This window comes from Equus przewalskii, chromosome 10 (assembly GCF_037783145.1).
Source record: "Equus przewalskii isolate Varuska chromosome 10, EquPr2, whole genome shotgun sequence".
In the NCBI taxonomy this organism is placed as follows: domain Eukaryota; kingdom Metazoa; phylum Chordata; class Mammalia; order Perissodactyla; family Equidae; genus Equus; species Equus przewalskii.
Window position 1 is genome coordinate 21,359,632 of NC_091840.1, and position 15,712 is coordinate 21,375,343.

General features: G+C 45.5%; 1 protein-coding gene across 2 annotated transcripts; it reads left to right on the forward strand.

Moving 5' to 3' along the window:
• The first annotated feature begins 2,782 nt into the window (after positions 1-2,782).
• LOC103565503 (keratin, type I cuticular Ha4) lies at positions 2,783-11,794 on the forward strand. 2 transcript variants are annotated; one of them, XM_070561990.1, is made up of 8 exons: positions 2,783-2,971; positions 7,572-8,350; positions 8,456-8,538; positions 9,068-9,224; positions 10,080-10,241; positions 10,336-10,461; positions 10,634-10,854; positions 11,313-11,794. In XM_070561990.1, the coding sequence occupies exons 2-8, from the start codon at positions 8,003-8,005 to the stop codon at positions 11,395-11,397; spliced, it is 1,182 nt and encodes a 393-aa protein (XP_070418091.1). In that variant the 5' UTR covers positions 2,783-2,971; positions 7,572-8,002; the 3' UTR covers positions 11,398-11,794. The 2 variants fall into 2 exon arrangements, with proteins under 2 accessions (XP_070418091.1, XP_008539793.2); XM_008541571.2 differs by lacking the exon at positions 2,783-2,971 and having other exon boundaries at positions 6,961-8,350.
• Positions 11,795-15,712: the final 3,918 nt, after the last annotated feature.

Below are 15,712 nucleotides of genomic sequence, written 5' to 3' on the forward strand. Positions count from 1 at the left end.
GTCAGGCTGGTGCCGCGAGGAATACTGAAAGTGACATGAGCGTCCACAAGAAAGGGTGTCTTTCTTTAACTCGAATGAGGAGCCACAACAGTAATAAGCATGGGCTTGCTAAAACCGCAGAGGAGCATTTTGACATGAAGTGATCAGAGGGCACCCAGGTCTCTACCTTTTTCCACTAACCTAGCCCATCTCACCAGGCTTTCTGAGGCTGGTATCAGACCCCTCTTTGGAGAAACACAGTCTTGCGTACTGAAGTAACCAAATGGATTGAAATTATATATTTTTTAAATAAAGCAATTATTTATCCTTTCTATAATTATTGCCTTGATTCTTATTTTTAAAGCTCAAGTTCCAAGACAGATTCAGATTTACACAGCTTGCTACTTGGCTCATGAGAAGCCTGTACCCCGAATTCCTTCTCTGGTGTGATTTACCACCGTGTCTGTGAGTTCCTCCAAATGCAAGGTCAAGCTCAGTTGAGAGGCCCTCCCTAATTTTGCTTCTTCCTTTATTCCACACCCTGCTTACGTGTGTTATTTTATAATAGTACAAAAGTAATACTGATAGCTCTTGTGATAGGCAGAATAATTGCTCCCCTCCCTGACCAAAGATGTCCACATTCTAATTCGTAGAAAATGGAAATACTTTAGGTTACACACAAAGGGAAATTAAGGTTGTGGATGGAATTAAAGTTGCTCATCAGCCGACCTTAAGACGGGAGATTATTTTGGCTTATCCAGTGGGCCCAATGTAGTCGCGAGGGTTCTCAAAAGTAGAAGAAGGAGGCAGAAGAGAGTGAGAGGGAGCTAGGACTGTGGACACAGGTCAGAGCGGTGAGATATGAGAAGGACATGACGTATGATTGCAGCATTTGAAGATGAGGGAAGGAGGCCGTGAGCCAAGGAATGGAGATGGCCTCTAGACGCTGGTAAAGGCACAGAAAGGATTCTTCCCTGAAGCCTCCAGGAGGAACACAGCCCTGCCAGCCTCTTGGTTTCTTTTTTTATGGTGGTAAAATATGGACGACATAAAGGTTACCATTTTAACAGCTTTTAGTGTTGAATTCAGGGGCACTAAGGACATTTTCATTGTTGGGCCATCATCACCACCAGCCATCTCCAGAACTTCTTCAACAGCCCAAACTGAGACTCTCTATTCCCTCACTTCCCAATCCCCTCTGCCCCCAGCCACTGCCAACCTCTGTTCCACTTTCTGTCTCAATGAATTTGACTATTCTAGGTGCCTCATAGAAGCGAAATCATACAACATTTGTCCTTTTGTGTCTGGTTTACTTCACTCGGTATATAGTGTTGTCAATTTTCATCCATGTTGTAACCTCTATCAGAATTTTTTCCTTTAAAGATTGAATAATACTGCATTGTACGTATACAACACATTTTGTTTGTCCATTCAGCCATTGATGGATAATTTGGGTTGTTCCCATCTTTCGACTCTTGTGACTGTTGGGTCCTAAGTATTTCATTCTTTTTGATATTATTGTAAATGTATTTTTTTCTTAATTTCCTTTTTTGATTGTTCATTGCTAGTGTATAGAAATGCAACTTGAAACCTCGATTTTAACCCAGTGAGAGTAAAACTTTGATTTTAGACCCATGTCAGAAGAACTTGAAGATAATACATTTATGTTATTTTAAGCCACTAAATTTGTGGTAATTTATGACAGCGGCAGGAGGAAACTAACACAGCTCCCATCTGTTGAACATCATCTACGGGCTAGGCAAGATACTAGGTGCTTGTCTTACTTAATCTTTATAACAAGGCTGCAAATTAAACCCATTTTAAAGATTAGGAAACTGAGCCTTGGAAACTTGCTTGAAGTCACAGTTGGTGATTAGTAACTATGGGATTTGAAGCAGCTTCTATCTATAGTTGTACATAAGACAACTCTGTAAACTATGGAGAATGATTAAAAAAACCAGAGCAGAACAAATACATCCAGGTCAATGACATTCTTCAGAGTTGGCCCCTACATATAGATTTCAACCAATTTTTGGCAAATCTTTTTAGGAACTGACTTTAGAGTCATTATGAGCCGCATATATGGAGGTTTTGTTCTTTTTTTTTTTTTTTAAAGATTTTATTTTTTCCTTTTTCTCCCCAAAGCCCCCCGGTACATAGTTGTGTATTCTTCTTTGTGGGTTCCTCTAGCTGTGGCACGTGGGACGCCGCCTCAGCGTGGTCTGACGAGCAGCGCCACGTCCGCGCCCAGGACTCGAACCGACGAAACACTGGGCCGCCTGCAGCGGAGCGCGCGAACGTAACCACTCGGCCAAGGGGCCAGCCCCGAGGTTTTGTTCCTTTTAAAAAAAATTATCTAATTTGACTGTTTATTCACAAGGTTTCTCTTTGAATGGCTTCTGTAAAAGAAATCCATCCTTAAAGGACAAAAGGTTGCTATCAAAAAACTGGATATGAAAAACATACAGATATTGTCAAAACAGAAAGTTCCGAACATGTTTTGAACAGAGATAGCAGCACTGAAATAAATGGAAATTCTTTCCAGAAGCTAATCTTTTTTTTGATTTGTAAATTCTGCCATGTTTTTTAAAAGACAAAAATCTCATTCTTCATGGCTCCACCTTAATTTTGTAAATAAATGTGTCCTACATTCCCTTAAACATCTCCGCGTGGCTTTTGAACTGTTTCCAGGTGCTCTTTCATCATCGCCAAATACACACACGAGGACAGTGCCTCTTGACCTTGGTTGTGCTTTGGAATCACCCTGGAAATTTAAAAAATCACTGCGCCTGAGTCTGCCCCCAGAGTCTGATTTTGTGCCCTTGGGGTGCAGCCTGGTCACTGGGACTTTGAGAAGCTCCACGGCTGATCCTAAGGAGCCAGGTTGCAGCCCACTGACCCGGACCTGGGTTCTAGTTCTCACTTATCCTCTCATCAGCTCTGTGTCTTTGGACAATATGTGTGGTTTGTCTGAACCTCAGTTTCCCCAAAGGTAAAGTGGAGTAACAATCTCTTCTCTCCCTGCTTTATACAGCTGCCAAGAGGATCACGGAAGATTAAGTTTATGGACACTTTGTAAACCAGATATTCTTATTAGGATTATTAATCATTTTGATTGTTGCTGACCCAACACTAAGCTAAGCTGCTGCTGCTTGTTTTTTTAAATCGAGGTCATAATAGTTTATAAAATTGTGAAATTTCAGTTGTATATTATTATTTGTCAGTCACCGTATAAATGTGCCCCTTTACCCCTTATGCACACCCCTCGACCCCCTTCCCCTCTGGTAACCACTAATCTGTTCTCTTTGTCCATGTGTTAGTTTATCTTCCACATATGAGTGAAATCATACAGTGTTTGTCTTTCTCTGTCTGGATTATTTTGCTTAACATAATACCCTCAGGGTCCGTCTATGTTGTTGTGAATGGGACGATTTTGTCTTTTTTACGGCTGAGTAGTATTCCAGTGTATGTACATACTGCATCTTCTTTATCCAATCATCAGTTGATGGGTACTTGGGTTGCTTCCACATCTTGGCTGTTGTGAATAATGCTGCAATGAATATAGGGGTGCATAAGTCTCTTTGAATTGTTGATTTCAAGTTCTTTGGATAAATAACCCAGTAATGGGATAGCTGGGTCATACGGTATTTCTATTTTTAAATTCTTGAGAAATCTCCATAGTGTTTTCCATAATGGCTGCACAGTTTGCATTCCCACCAGCAGTATATGAGGGTTCCCTTTTCTCCACATCCTTGCCAACATTTGTTGTTTTTTATATTGGTGATTACAGCCATTGTCTTGGGCGTAAGGTGATATCTCAATGTAATTTTGATTTGCATTTCCCTGATGATTAGTGATGTTGAACATCTTTTCATGTGCCTATTGGCCATCTGTATATCTTCTTTGGAAAAATGTCTGTTCATATCTTCTACCCATTTTTTGATCAGATTGCTTGTTTTTTTGTTGTTGAGTTGTGTGGGTTCTTCATATATTTTGGAGATTAACCCCTTGTCAGATATACGATTTGCAAATATTTTCTCCCAGTTGGTGGGCTTTTTGTTTTGTTCCTTGTTTCCTTTGCCTTGCAGAAGCCAAGCTAAGCTTCTTAAGGATAGAAATGTATGCTTATCTTTTTTTGGTTTCACGTCTAACAGTGGAATTTATACACTGTCCTCTTGTCTTTCACACCACCACTTCTTTCTCAAGTCCCCCACCCAGCTCTGCACCAACAGTATATCCTCTACTCAGCATTGTTTGGTACTGTTTCATCCCAGGCCCATCTTCTGTTCAGGGTCCTAGGTCCCTTTCCAGTTGGCACGTCCAGTGCTCTTTGGTAACCTGTTTTATTGGCTCCTGGGCTGTCCTGGTCTGAACTCTCAAGCCCACTGGGCATGTCATTCTCAGATGCTTGGCTTTTCCCCAGCGTTATATCCTAAATATTTTTGCTGATTCTTTTCCTTTCAATTTCCCTGAAAATTTTATATTTGCTATGGAGTAGAGCTAAGGCATTTTTTTTCATCCTTATATCTGGGGTCAAAGTCATCATTTGTGTTCTTTGAGGCCTGAGGCTGTCAGCGTCTACAGGAAGAGCAGGGCTATCCAGGAGCGCTCATCATTTTCCTCTATAAAAGCCCATCCCATTACTTCCGGGAGCCACGCCTCATCACAAGCTTGTGAGATTTGTCACTCTTTAGCCCCCATTTTATTGAAGAGCAAAGCAATACATAGGAAGCCTAGGTGTGTCTTCCAGTTTGTCCTCAGAGCTGACATCAGAATTCACGATCTCGTTTCCATGTTTTCTCCCAGTTCTTATGTTTTGACGCAGTCTGACTAGGCAGTGTCTCATCTCTCTAATTCACAATGAGATGTGATGGGCCAGGCAGATTTGAGTCTACTTGCTTGTGTCATTTGGACAGGTTAAATTTCTTCCCAATGTCTCAGATTCTTTGTCTCTGATGCACAGTGACAATAATGGAATCCAGACACCCAGAGTTATGGGTGAGGATGGAACACTGTGTGTGGAGGGTCACAGTAGACTACCAGACTGGAAAGTGATCTATTGATATTCATTTCCTTCCTACCTCACTGTTTGGGCCTCAATTTTCTCCTTTGTAAATTCAGATCCTTCTAGCTATAGAATTCTTTGACCTTAGGAAACAGAATTTACTTCTGAGGTAAACTTTTACAGGGCTAAAAGTTTAGGGCAAGGCAGGTAGTCTTTCTCCCAGATTCTAAATGACCTTAGGTCATGCCATTGTGCCTTTTCATTTGCTTAGATGATAAACAAAGGCAATCTAATTTCTAATCTGGACACATCAACCAATTATGAAAAGGATGACCATTTCTCTGTAGAGAAAAGTTAATGAATATAACTTGGTCTTAGTTAGGAAGGCGCCATAGAAAGTAGCGAGGTGAGATGACTGCTTGGGCAGAGAGGCCTTTGGAGGACTAATGGGGTAGGGAGGGTTTGGGGAACAGGGCCCCACTGAGAACCAGAAGCAAAACCTATAAAGAGAATGGCAATGGGCAGAAATGAATCTAAGATTTCCTTCTCCTCGTAAAACCAGAGAAGCTTCTATGCCAAATGTTTGCACTGTGTTTAGGTATTCAGGCTCAGGAGTTAGGCATCTGAATTGTTCAAGTCCTAGCTCTGCCACTTAATTGGCTGTGTCTTCGGAAAATTCTGAGCCTTTCTCAATCTGTTAATTTATCTGTAAAATGGGAATAATTTTATAGGCCAATCTTACAGGTGGTTGGGAGAATCAAACGACAAATGTGCCATAGCACTTAGCACCTTGTTTGGCACATAGTAAGTATTCGTGAAATGGTACCATCATCATCATCATCATCATCAACATCACCACCACCATCATTACTATGAATGCTTGTATGGAAACATAAGGCTGGAGGATTCACAGAGGATGAGTAGAACCCACTTCAATGCCAGTACAAGAAAGGAGGCTTTGGTGGCAATACAACCCCATGTAGAGAACTTGTCCTCCTCAAGAACCACCCCAAATAAGATAGCCAAACCCACAAGATCAGGAACTTAGCAGAGAAGTTTGGGACAACGGGCCATCTGCCAATTTCCTATTCCAGTCACCAAGTGTAAAATTTGCATTTGTGTTGATTAATCCATTAATATAGTTCTGTGCCCCTAGTGCTTGCAAGATAAGTGAATGAGGTTTGATCACCATTGGGTTGGCGCGGACAACGTGCCCAGTGTCTGCTCAAGAAAACTGAATATTCACAAAATTCTTCATCTGAGCCAACAATAGTAGGAGGAAGGTTACATAAATAATCATCATCACCCCCACCTCTAACCATTTTTACACAAAATATCTTACTTAACTTTCACAACAAAACCATAAGTTGGATAGCATTATTAGTACTTCAGTTTAAGAGATGAAAAAATGAGAGTCAATAAAGGGGACTTCTCTAAGCTCATATTGTCAGTAAGGATGTGAACCTAGGTTATTTAGTTTCAAATGTGAGCTTTTCTGTTCCTCCCACACTGCGTTTGAAATCTGGACACATCCGTCTTAAATGGCTTACACCGTCTCCTACAAATAATCTTTTGGGACATCTTTCTGAACTCTGATTTTGCTTCTGTGCGGAACGAAGGACAGGTAGAGTGACAGAGAACAGAAGTTGAGATGGGAGGGCTACTTTGATAAGACGCATTGTTGGGCAATAGGGAGATTTCCAAAGGTTTGGAAGAGTCAAACGGTCTCTCATCTCAGAGGTGACAGAGAGGTGATCACTCATCAGAGATGGTGTTCGCTTCTTAGGGGTGACAGTCTCTCATGGGCACTGTGCCTTGTTCCGAGAGCTTCTCAGGCTGGCAGATTCATACCTCGAGGGGTATTCAGTGCTCTCAGAAAGAAGAATAAGTCTAAGAATAAGGTGAGAGAAATTTCCAGAGACTTTGAGATATGGTCACCGTGGATAGCTCTGAGCATCTCCTTCTGGTTTTCCTTTCTTGTTGAGTCTGAAGTATTATGCTTCAGATTTATGTTTCAACACTGCCACTGGATCTCTCACTCTGTGGATTATTCCCAGCATAATTTTCCTTCTAGATGTTTCTTCCCTTTCTCATCTTTAGGGAGATTGTTGCTTCAGTGTAAGTAAACATTTTCTGTAAAGGGCCAGATAGGAAATATTGTAGGCTTTGCAGGTCATGTTGTCTCTGTTGCAACTACTCAGCTCTGCCATGGTAGCACAAAAGGAGCCGTGGACAGTACCTGAATGAAGGAGCATAGCTGTGGCCCAACAAAACTTTATTTACAAAAAAAGGCAGCAGGCTGAACTTGGCCTGGGGGCCATAGTTTGCTGATCTCTGCTTTAACGTTAGTCTCATCCATCCAGCTGGTTTCCTTTCCCAACCAGCAACACTTAATTCAATCTCTCCATGTATTGACAAATGCCCTAAGCCCCAACCAATTCTCTCACTGAGTAACGCTCAGGATGCCTGCAGCTAACACACAACAAGTTTCTGCTATAAAGACAAGTTGAACCGAACACTGAAACGTGGGTGGACTGGAGAGAAGAGGGCCACCCAGAAGATTGTTCACTCCAAACTCTCTTTCCAGGGAGTCTAGCGGCAGAACCTCACGAGTGACGAGTCCCAAACAACTCCACCCGTGTCCCTGGCTGTCGTCCCTTCTGAGTAATGGGGAGAGCCATTTGGAGCTGGGCTGATCCTGCCTTCTTTGAAGCCATCTGATGACACCCTGATTTCACCAACCACTAGCACCCAGGAAGACCCTGGTATGACACAAGCTGAGTGGAATAATTTTATGGGATGAGAGGGGACTCTTTGGCGGCATCTAACTATCATATTTTGGGGAAAAAATTAGCTGAAAGGAATTAGCTGGAAAATTAGGAAAGGAAACTATGCTGTATGCCTAGTCCCCACCCACCATTAAGAGTATAAAAGGACCACGGAGGAAGGAGAGACTCAAACCTCATCCACGTCCACCTCCATCAGCTCACCTGCTCTTCCATCAACTCTCACAGCACCATGCCTTACAGCTGCTTCCTGTCCAACCTGAGCTGCCGCTCCACCTGCTCCTCCCGGCCCTGCGTGCCCCCCAGCTGTCACGGCTGCACCCTGCCCGGGGCCTGCAACATCCCCGCCAGCGTGGGCAGCTGTGGCTTGTTCTGCGAGGGCTCCTTCAATGGCAACGAGAAGGAGACCATGCAGTTCCTGAACGACCGCCTGGCCAGCTACCTGGAGAAGGTGCGCCAGCTGGAGCGGGAGAACGCGGAGCTGGAGAGCCGCATCCAAGAGCGGTGCCAGCAACAGGAGCCCGAACTGTGCTCCAACTACCAGTCCTACTTCCGCACCATCGAGGAGCTCCAGCAGAAGGTGAGAGGGTGGTGCCCATGTACGGGCACAGCAGGAGCTGGCTGTCTTTGAACAGCAAGACATTCTCAAGTTCAAGTGGTCCTCACAGTAGAATCTTGTTTTCAGATTCTGTGTGCCAAGTCTGAGAATGCCAGGCTGGTGGTGCAGATCGACAATGCCAAGTTGGCCTCTGATGACTTCAGAACCAAGTACGTTGAGACTTTTGGGCCAGGTGACCTCCAAGGCCCCCAGGGCTCTTTCGTGGCCCTATGGGCCTAACATTGCCTTGAAGGGAAGAGAAAGCCATTTCTCCCTTTTTATTTCTCCTCTTAAGGCTGGTTATGTAAAACCAATTTCAAACAGAGATCCAGACTCATGCACTGTCTGCTCTTCCATCTATATTGGTCTTTCCGGAAGGCCTTCTTAAACCCTCAAATTCAGAAACTGAAATTAATTGTTCTTGGGGAATGGATTGATTTGATGGAATATTAACCAATAAAATTGAGAGGAGAATGAGAGCTTCCACTTCACGAGGCCCCATGGGTGCCTTCTGGGGTTAGGGTGAGTGAGGGGCCTCTCCAGCCTATCCATGCAGAGCTTGAGGGAAACATGGAAGGGAAGAGGTGGAAAACTGGATAAGTTCACAGAGAGCCAGGACCGGCCCATGCACACAAGATGCCGGACAGGGAGATCGGCTTCTTTCCCAGCTCATCCTCCCACTCCAATCTGTGTGTGCAGGTATGAGACGGAGCGTTCCTCGCGGCAGCTGGTAGAAGCGGACATAAACAGCCTGCGCAGGATCCTGGATGAGCTGACCTTGTGCAAGGCCGACCTGGAGGCCCAGGTGGAGTCCCTGAGGGAGGAGCTGCTCTGCCTCAAGAAGAACCACGAGGAGGTGAGAGGAAAAGAAAAAAAAAAAAAAAAAGGCTTCAGAGCTAAGCCTTTAGCACTGGGAATCAGGAGGCAATTGCTGTCAGGATCCTTGGGCTGGGACCCTTCTCTGAAGAAGGTCAGCTCAGGGAATAAGGATGCTATTCCCAAATCAAGGAGTGAGGTGAACTGTGAGCATTGGGCAGGTGGTAGAGATGCTAAGGAAGGACATCCATTTATTGAGCCCTGCTCTCTGCTGGTCACTGTTAGGTCCTGAATTTGGTGGTAGAGATGGGGGAAAAAAAAGAAAGAAGACATGGCTTCCTATTCAAAGAGCTCACAGTCAGTCTGTAGTTTTGGCAGATGGACATGTAAAGCGTAGTGTGTAATACAGGCAGAGTGAACTAAGTACTGCATGAGATACACGAGTGGCATGCTCTGGAACAATCCAGTCTGCCGGAAAGGAGATAGGGGACTCTTCTCAGAGGCAAGTCATGGGGAGGAGGAGGATTTTAATACTGGGGTCTTGTGATCGGAGGGAAGAGGCTGAGTAAAGACAGAGAAGTGGTGAAGCAGGGTATATTTGAGTGTGGCCTATGGGCTGGTATGGCTGGGTGTGCAGTACCCACAGGGAGGTGATGGGAAATGGGGTGGGAGCTACACGTGCCAGAAAGTTTGGACTTAGTCTTATAGGAAATGGGAGCTTGTTTCAGTTTTGTGGGAGAGGAATCGATGTGATCCCTACTTGGGTTTATTCCTGCAATACCTGTGTCAGGATTCTACTTTCAGGGCATTTTCAGTAGCATTGTGCTGACTTTCGTACAGCACCAAGATAGCAGATCCATTTCTGTGGGTTCATTCCTTCCCCTTCCTCCAACAGGAAGTCAACTCCCTGCGTAGCCAGCTTGGAGACCGCCTCAACGTGGAGGTGGACGCAGCCCCCACCGTGGACCTGAACCGCGTGCTCAATGAGACCAGGAGTCAGTATGAGGCCCTGGTGGAGACCAACCGCAGGGACGTGGAGGAATGGTTCATCAAGCAGGTGGGCATCCCAGCACGTGGCCACTCAGGAACTGAGGCCCCTCAGAGCCTTTCAGGCAGGGTCTGAGCCTGTCTTGTCCCCTCCGGTGTTTCAGACCGAGGAGCTGAACAGGCAGGTGGTGTCCAGCTCGGAGCAGCTGCAGTCCTACCAGGCGGAGATCATCGAGCTGAGACGCACGGTCAACGCCCTGGAGATAGAGCTGCAGGCCCAGCACAACCTGGTGGGTAGTGTTCGGCCGTCCTGGTGAGAAATGTGAAGTCAGGGAATGGGAGTCAGTGGGATGCCCTTTGGGCCACACTCTCCCTAACTCTCGAAGCTTGTGACTTCTTGGGAACCCTGTGGAGAAGCCCGTTGAGGGAGCAGCTCTGAGATGTTCTTTGTCTCCCCCACAGAGAGACTCTCTGGAGAACACGCTGACGGAGACAGAGGCGCGCTACAGCTCCCAGCTGTCCCAGGTGCAGGGCCTGATCACCAACGTGGAGTCCCAGCTGGCCGAGATCAGGAGCGACCTTGAGCGTCAGAACCAGGAGTACCAGGTGCTGCTGGATGTGCGGGCCCGGCTGGAGAGCGAGATCAACACGTACCGGGGCCTGCTGGAGAGCGAGGACTGCAAGTGAGTATGAGGCGAAGGATTTCTGGGAAAGCGTGTGTGGTGGGCCTATAAGACATTGTGGCCACACACATGTTGGCCATATTCTCAATTCACCCAACAGCACACCTTAATCAAGCATCTACTATCTGACAATTAAACAAATGGGGAAGGTCAACAGTGAAGGGCATACGTCCCCTGCCTCAAGGAACTAACAATGGAGAGGTGATGAGAGAGAGGTGGTTACTCACAACAATAACTATCGAGTAAGGCAGACGAGAGCCCAAGAGCATGAGATAATATTTTTCAGAAGGTCAATTTCCCCCTCTGCACAAGGTATTCTGGGACAGGGAGAAGGATTTGGTAACAAATAGATGCCAATTAAACTCAACCATTGAGAATTCACAGGTTGTCTGATTAGGCACCCTGGGACTCTCTCCACTCCTCTCCGTAACCCATTCTAAATCTCTGTGTCTTTGCAGGCTTCCCGGCAACCCGTGTGCCACCACCAATGCTAGTAGCAGCTACTGCGGGCCCTGTGGCAGCTCTCAAAAGCGTCTCTGTTAATTTAAAAACTTGCACCCTCTTTGAAGATGACAATGAAGCCGTTTAGATCAAGGATAGGAAAGGTCCCCAGGTCCTGCCTTTGTTAAGCTCAGTTGCCATTTAGAAACATTGTCGTGCCAACTGTGATATTTCTAGACATGGAAATGCTTCCAGACCCAACAAGCAAAGACACGCATCATCAACTCCCAATGTCTGGCAAACTCCTTCCTGTTGAAGGTTGAGTTTCTTTGTTTCTGCAGATGTCCAGCTCCCTGCAATCTGAGCTCCAGGGTTTCCTTTAGGCTGTTTCCTGTACTTATTGTGTTTCCTGCTTTCCTTGCTTCTTCAGTGTTCTCTGGAATGCAAGGAGGCTAGTTCATTTACTTCCCAATAAACTTTACTTCTCTGGCATAGTAAATGTGTTTCTCATTCATATTCATACATTGTAAAGTACTCATCGTGGCAGTTTCATAAAAATATCCCTTCATTAGGAGGATGAAATGGGTAAATGACTGACTCCAGTCATCATGTTCCACTGGTAAATTCTGACGGAGGGGGAGGGATGTCCTCCTGGGAGGCTCCCAACATGCAGAAAGCCTGGCCTTTAACACCCACACCCGTCTTGCTGTGTCTGCAGGGCTCTTGGCAGTTCTGAGTGTCCTCCCCAAACCTCACTGCTGTCTCCACTGCTGTCTCTCAGCCTCATCACTCTGGAATTCTCTGCTTCCCCTTGCCCCTAACCTATGGAGACAAGCTTCTGTAGAAACTGCTCGAGGAGGAGCTGGCTCTCCTCTCAACCTCTCTGCTGTACCTGCATCGCCAATATAGATACCAGCCCCTCCATCGATATGAACTTTCATTGATTTCCATAACTCTGCACGCTCTGGCTCCTCTCATTCTATGTCCGACTGCCTGTTCTCTGTCTCCTGATTGGCTTGTCTTCCCCTTTCTGTCCAAAACGGAGGAAATGCCTAGATCCTCGGCTCTCTGTTTTTCTCTTTCTACATCCATGTTCATGGAGAGCCAGCGTCTCTCTGCCGACGACTCCCCAATCTTGCTCTCACCTGAGCTCAAGTTCCAGGTCTTCATTTGCCCATAGGATACTTTCACTTGGTATCAGGCTATCGCATCACATTTAATTGAACTAAAGCTTACGTTTGCCGAAGTGGCTCATCTTGTACCCGGCCATCACACCCAACACGTGGTTATCTAAAGACCTTTAAATGCAGGCAGGCATCTCTCCTTACCTCCTCCTCTTCAAGTTTGTCCTTTTCTCTAGGTATTTGCTCCTACGCACAATATTCTTCCATAACCTCCTTATCATTTCATTTTCTATAATTTGAAGAAAGGTCAATGTTCACTGTCCCCCCCAATCAAACATTAATCCCCCCCGCTCTTGCCTCATCTCTGAATTTTTAAAGCTCTCAATTCTACCGGCCACTATCTCAATTACCCATTCAATTTGATGCTATCTGACTGACATACTACAATCGATCGTCTATAGCATGTGGCAGTACTTTGTGGGATGCTGAGAACACACGAATACATAAGCACCAATCCTGGCCCTCAGCATGTTTACAGTCTAGCGTGGATAAGACAAAGAGACAATCGCATACACGCAAACGTCAGTGTGGCTCCAGAAAGCTGTCAGTAAAGAATGATGAGTTTCCCAGGTGTGAGAGAGTGATAAGAGGCTCCAAGAAGGAAGGAGCACTTGAGCAGGACTTTGAAAACCCAAATATTCTATTCATACAAATTTTGTCTGCCTCTTTTGTTGACTATAGGTCCTTCAACAGAGACAGAATCTCTACCAAATTAAAGCCTAGTACAAACCATAGAACACTTTAAGTGGAATAAATAAGGAACAGTAACACTAATGAGGATCCATGAGGTTATTAAAACTTTATATACTTCCCAGAGTTCCAACTTCAATCAACTATTACTGTATGATATTAGCATAATTCTGAAATAAATGTTGATGGATATGTTTGGACAGGTGAGTGTGTGCAGGTCTGAGAAGAGCGCAAATTTTTCCAAGGATGAACTCTGCCTCGTAAGGAGATGAGGAAGCAGGGGGTGTGGTAAAGGCCTGACAGACCAATTCCTAGCCTGGAGCAGAGGATAAACGCGGTAGTGGAATAGGAAACTAGAAAGGAGTTAGGGAGGCCCATAGCTGGCAGTGCTGTGAGATTTGCTTGTGAGGAAGGGTGGCATATGACGTATCAGGCAGCTATGTGAAGGCTGGGTTGTGATGAGTGCTACAGGTGGGTGGGGTTGGGTGGGAAAGGAGGACCATCAATTAGGAGGCTGATGAGAGACAACAAGGACTGAGATGAGTGGAGGTGGGGGGGTTGGGGGGAGGACGGGTGGGGGGAGCGGGGGGAAGGGGGAGTGGGCGGGGCAAGGGAAGAGCAGATTCCAGAGGCACAGCCTGGGATGCGGAAGCTGATTGGAAGTGGAGGAACCATGGAGAGAGAAGGACGGAAACTAGCATTGATTGAATACCTACTATAGGTCAACATGAGTGAAGTTTTCGAGCCTGAGAAAATGAAACAATAGTGGGTCTCCAGTGGAGAGAGCTGGAAAAGAATGACTAGATTTGGGAGAGATGTTGGAGAGATACTTACACAAAGATGATAATAGTTAAAGGTGTAGGAGTTCTTAAGAGTGTCAAGGAAAGATGTTAGAGAAGGTGGAAGAACCTTGGGAACCACTGACAGTTATGACAGAGCAGGCCTGGGCTTCTCCAAAGTCCCTGACATGAGGTTCTGCCTTGGTTTAGCTGGGTCTCTGAGGATAGAGATATCTGATTATAAGCAGTTGGAGAAGGAAGTGGGAAAGCAGCTGAAGTGACAGACAAATCAAAAGAAGTCAGAGCTCAATGAGGGGATGGTCAACAGCATCCAGGGCAAGGAAGATGAGGATTCAGACACATCACTGGTCATAGCAATGGGCAGGTTGCTGGTTACTATCAAGAGACCGGGGTCTGTGAAATGCTGGGGGAAGAAGCCATATTTCGGTGGCTTTCACATCTGTCTCAAATCACCAAGTTAATAGTGAATTTAATGCGAAAGTTCAACACTACACATTCACAGTAAACATGAAGCTCACTTTGCTTTATCCTCTCTGTACTACTAAAAATGTTTTAACATCTGCTCTTCCCTTTTGACCTGCAGAGCAGTCACATAAACAGATTTTCACTCCTCTGAGTGGTCCCTGAATCCAGCTTTCCCAGAAGACTAGGACCATTAAGTTACATTGTCCTGGATTGTTTCATGTTCTTCTCAACTCCTCTATTCTCGACTGGGTAGAGTGAAAAATATACTGAGGAGATTTGCATTTTTCTGACTTGGCTTGGTCCCTTGAGACCCTCAAACTCCTTTCCCTTTGGGAGTCTGAGGCCAACGTAAGAGAAACAATGGTGGCTCTGAGAGATTTTGTGGAATGGGCCATGAATCCCATTTCGAGGTGCCTGTACCTCTCTTTGCTCAGCCCATCTTACTACTGAGCTAGCTCATTCTCCAGGTCTTGTCCCGCTTGTCCTCCTTGGAATCCTGTTTGAGCATCTCCTCAGAGCCAAACCTGTTAGCTTAGTTCCTGGATTACCATCACACATTCTCCCCTCAGTGTAGTGAGGCTGGGTGATTGATAAATTCGTAATGGCTGACTTTATGGAATGGCCTGTGGAAACCCTGTGTCCTGTTCTTATAAGCAGCTCTAACTGGGGCTGGCCCAGCTTGCCTGGCTGGTGTTGGTATTGAACAGTGTTTCTGATTTTCTGATTCTCCAGTGGGTAAGTCTTCATCTCTCTTAGGCATAAGTCAGTGCTCCTGGTCTGAGTGTGCCCGATGACACTACTCCTGGCCTCTCCTTGCCATTAGTACACATGAACATATAATTAATCAATAAGTGGCCTGATACGTTACTTTGCATTTCCCAAAGAATACATTGTATGTTTCTCATGATGAGAATTTGAAATGCCAGTACCTGGCCATCAGGGAAGATGGTTTGGGAAGGAGGAAGGAGGCCTCCTAATGCCTTTAAAGTCCTGCCACAGGGAGGATGGCCTCAGCAGATCTGCCCTGACTCCACTCCATGGTTAACCACCATGGTGAGTTTGGGTGTGATCTTCCCCCAGAAACAGCCTTGGCTTCCATCATAAATAGTGTCCTTAAACCTCAACAGCAATTTGCTCACATGGTAAGACCAGAAGCCTTACCAAGGCGTCTACCACAATTACCTGGGCAGGTGTAAAACCTTTCTGTTTGTTAGGATTTGATTTGCTCATCATGTTTATTGAAGGGTCATTGACTAGAGACAATGTCATCGCTTATGC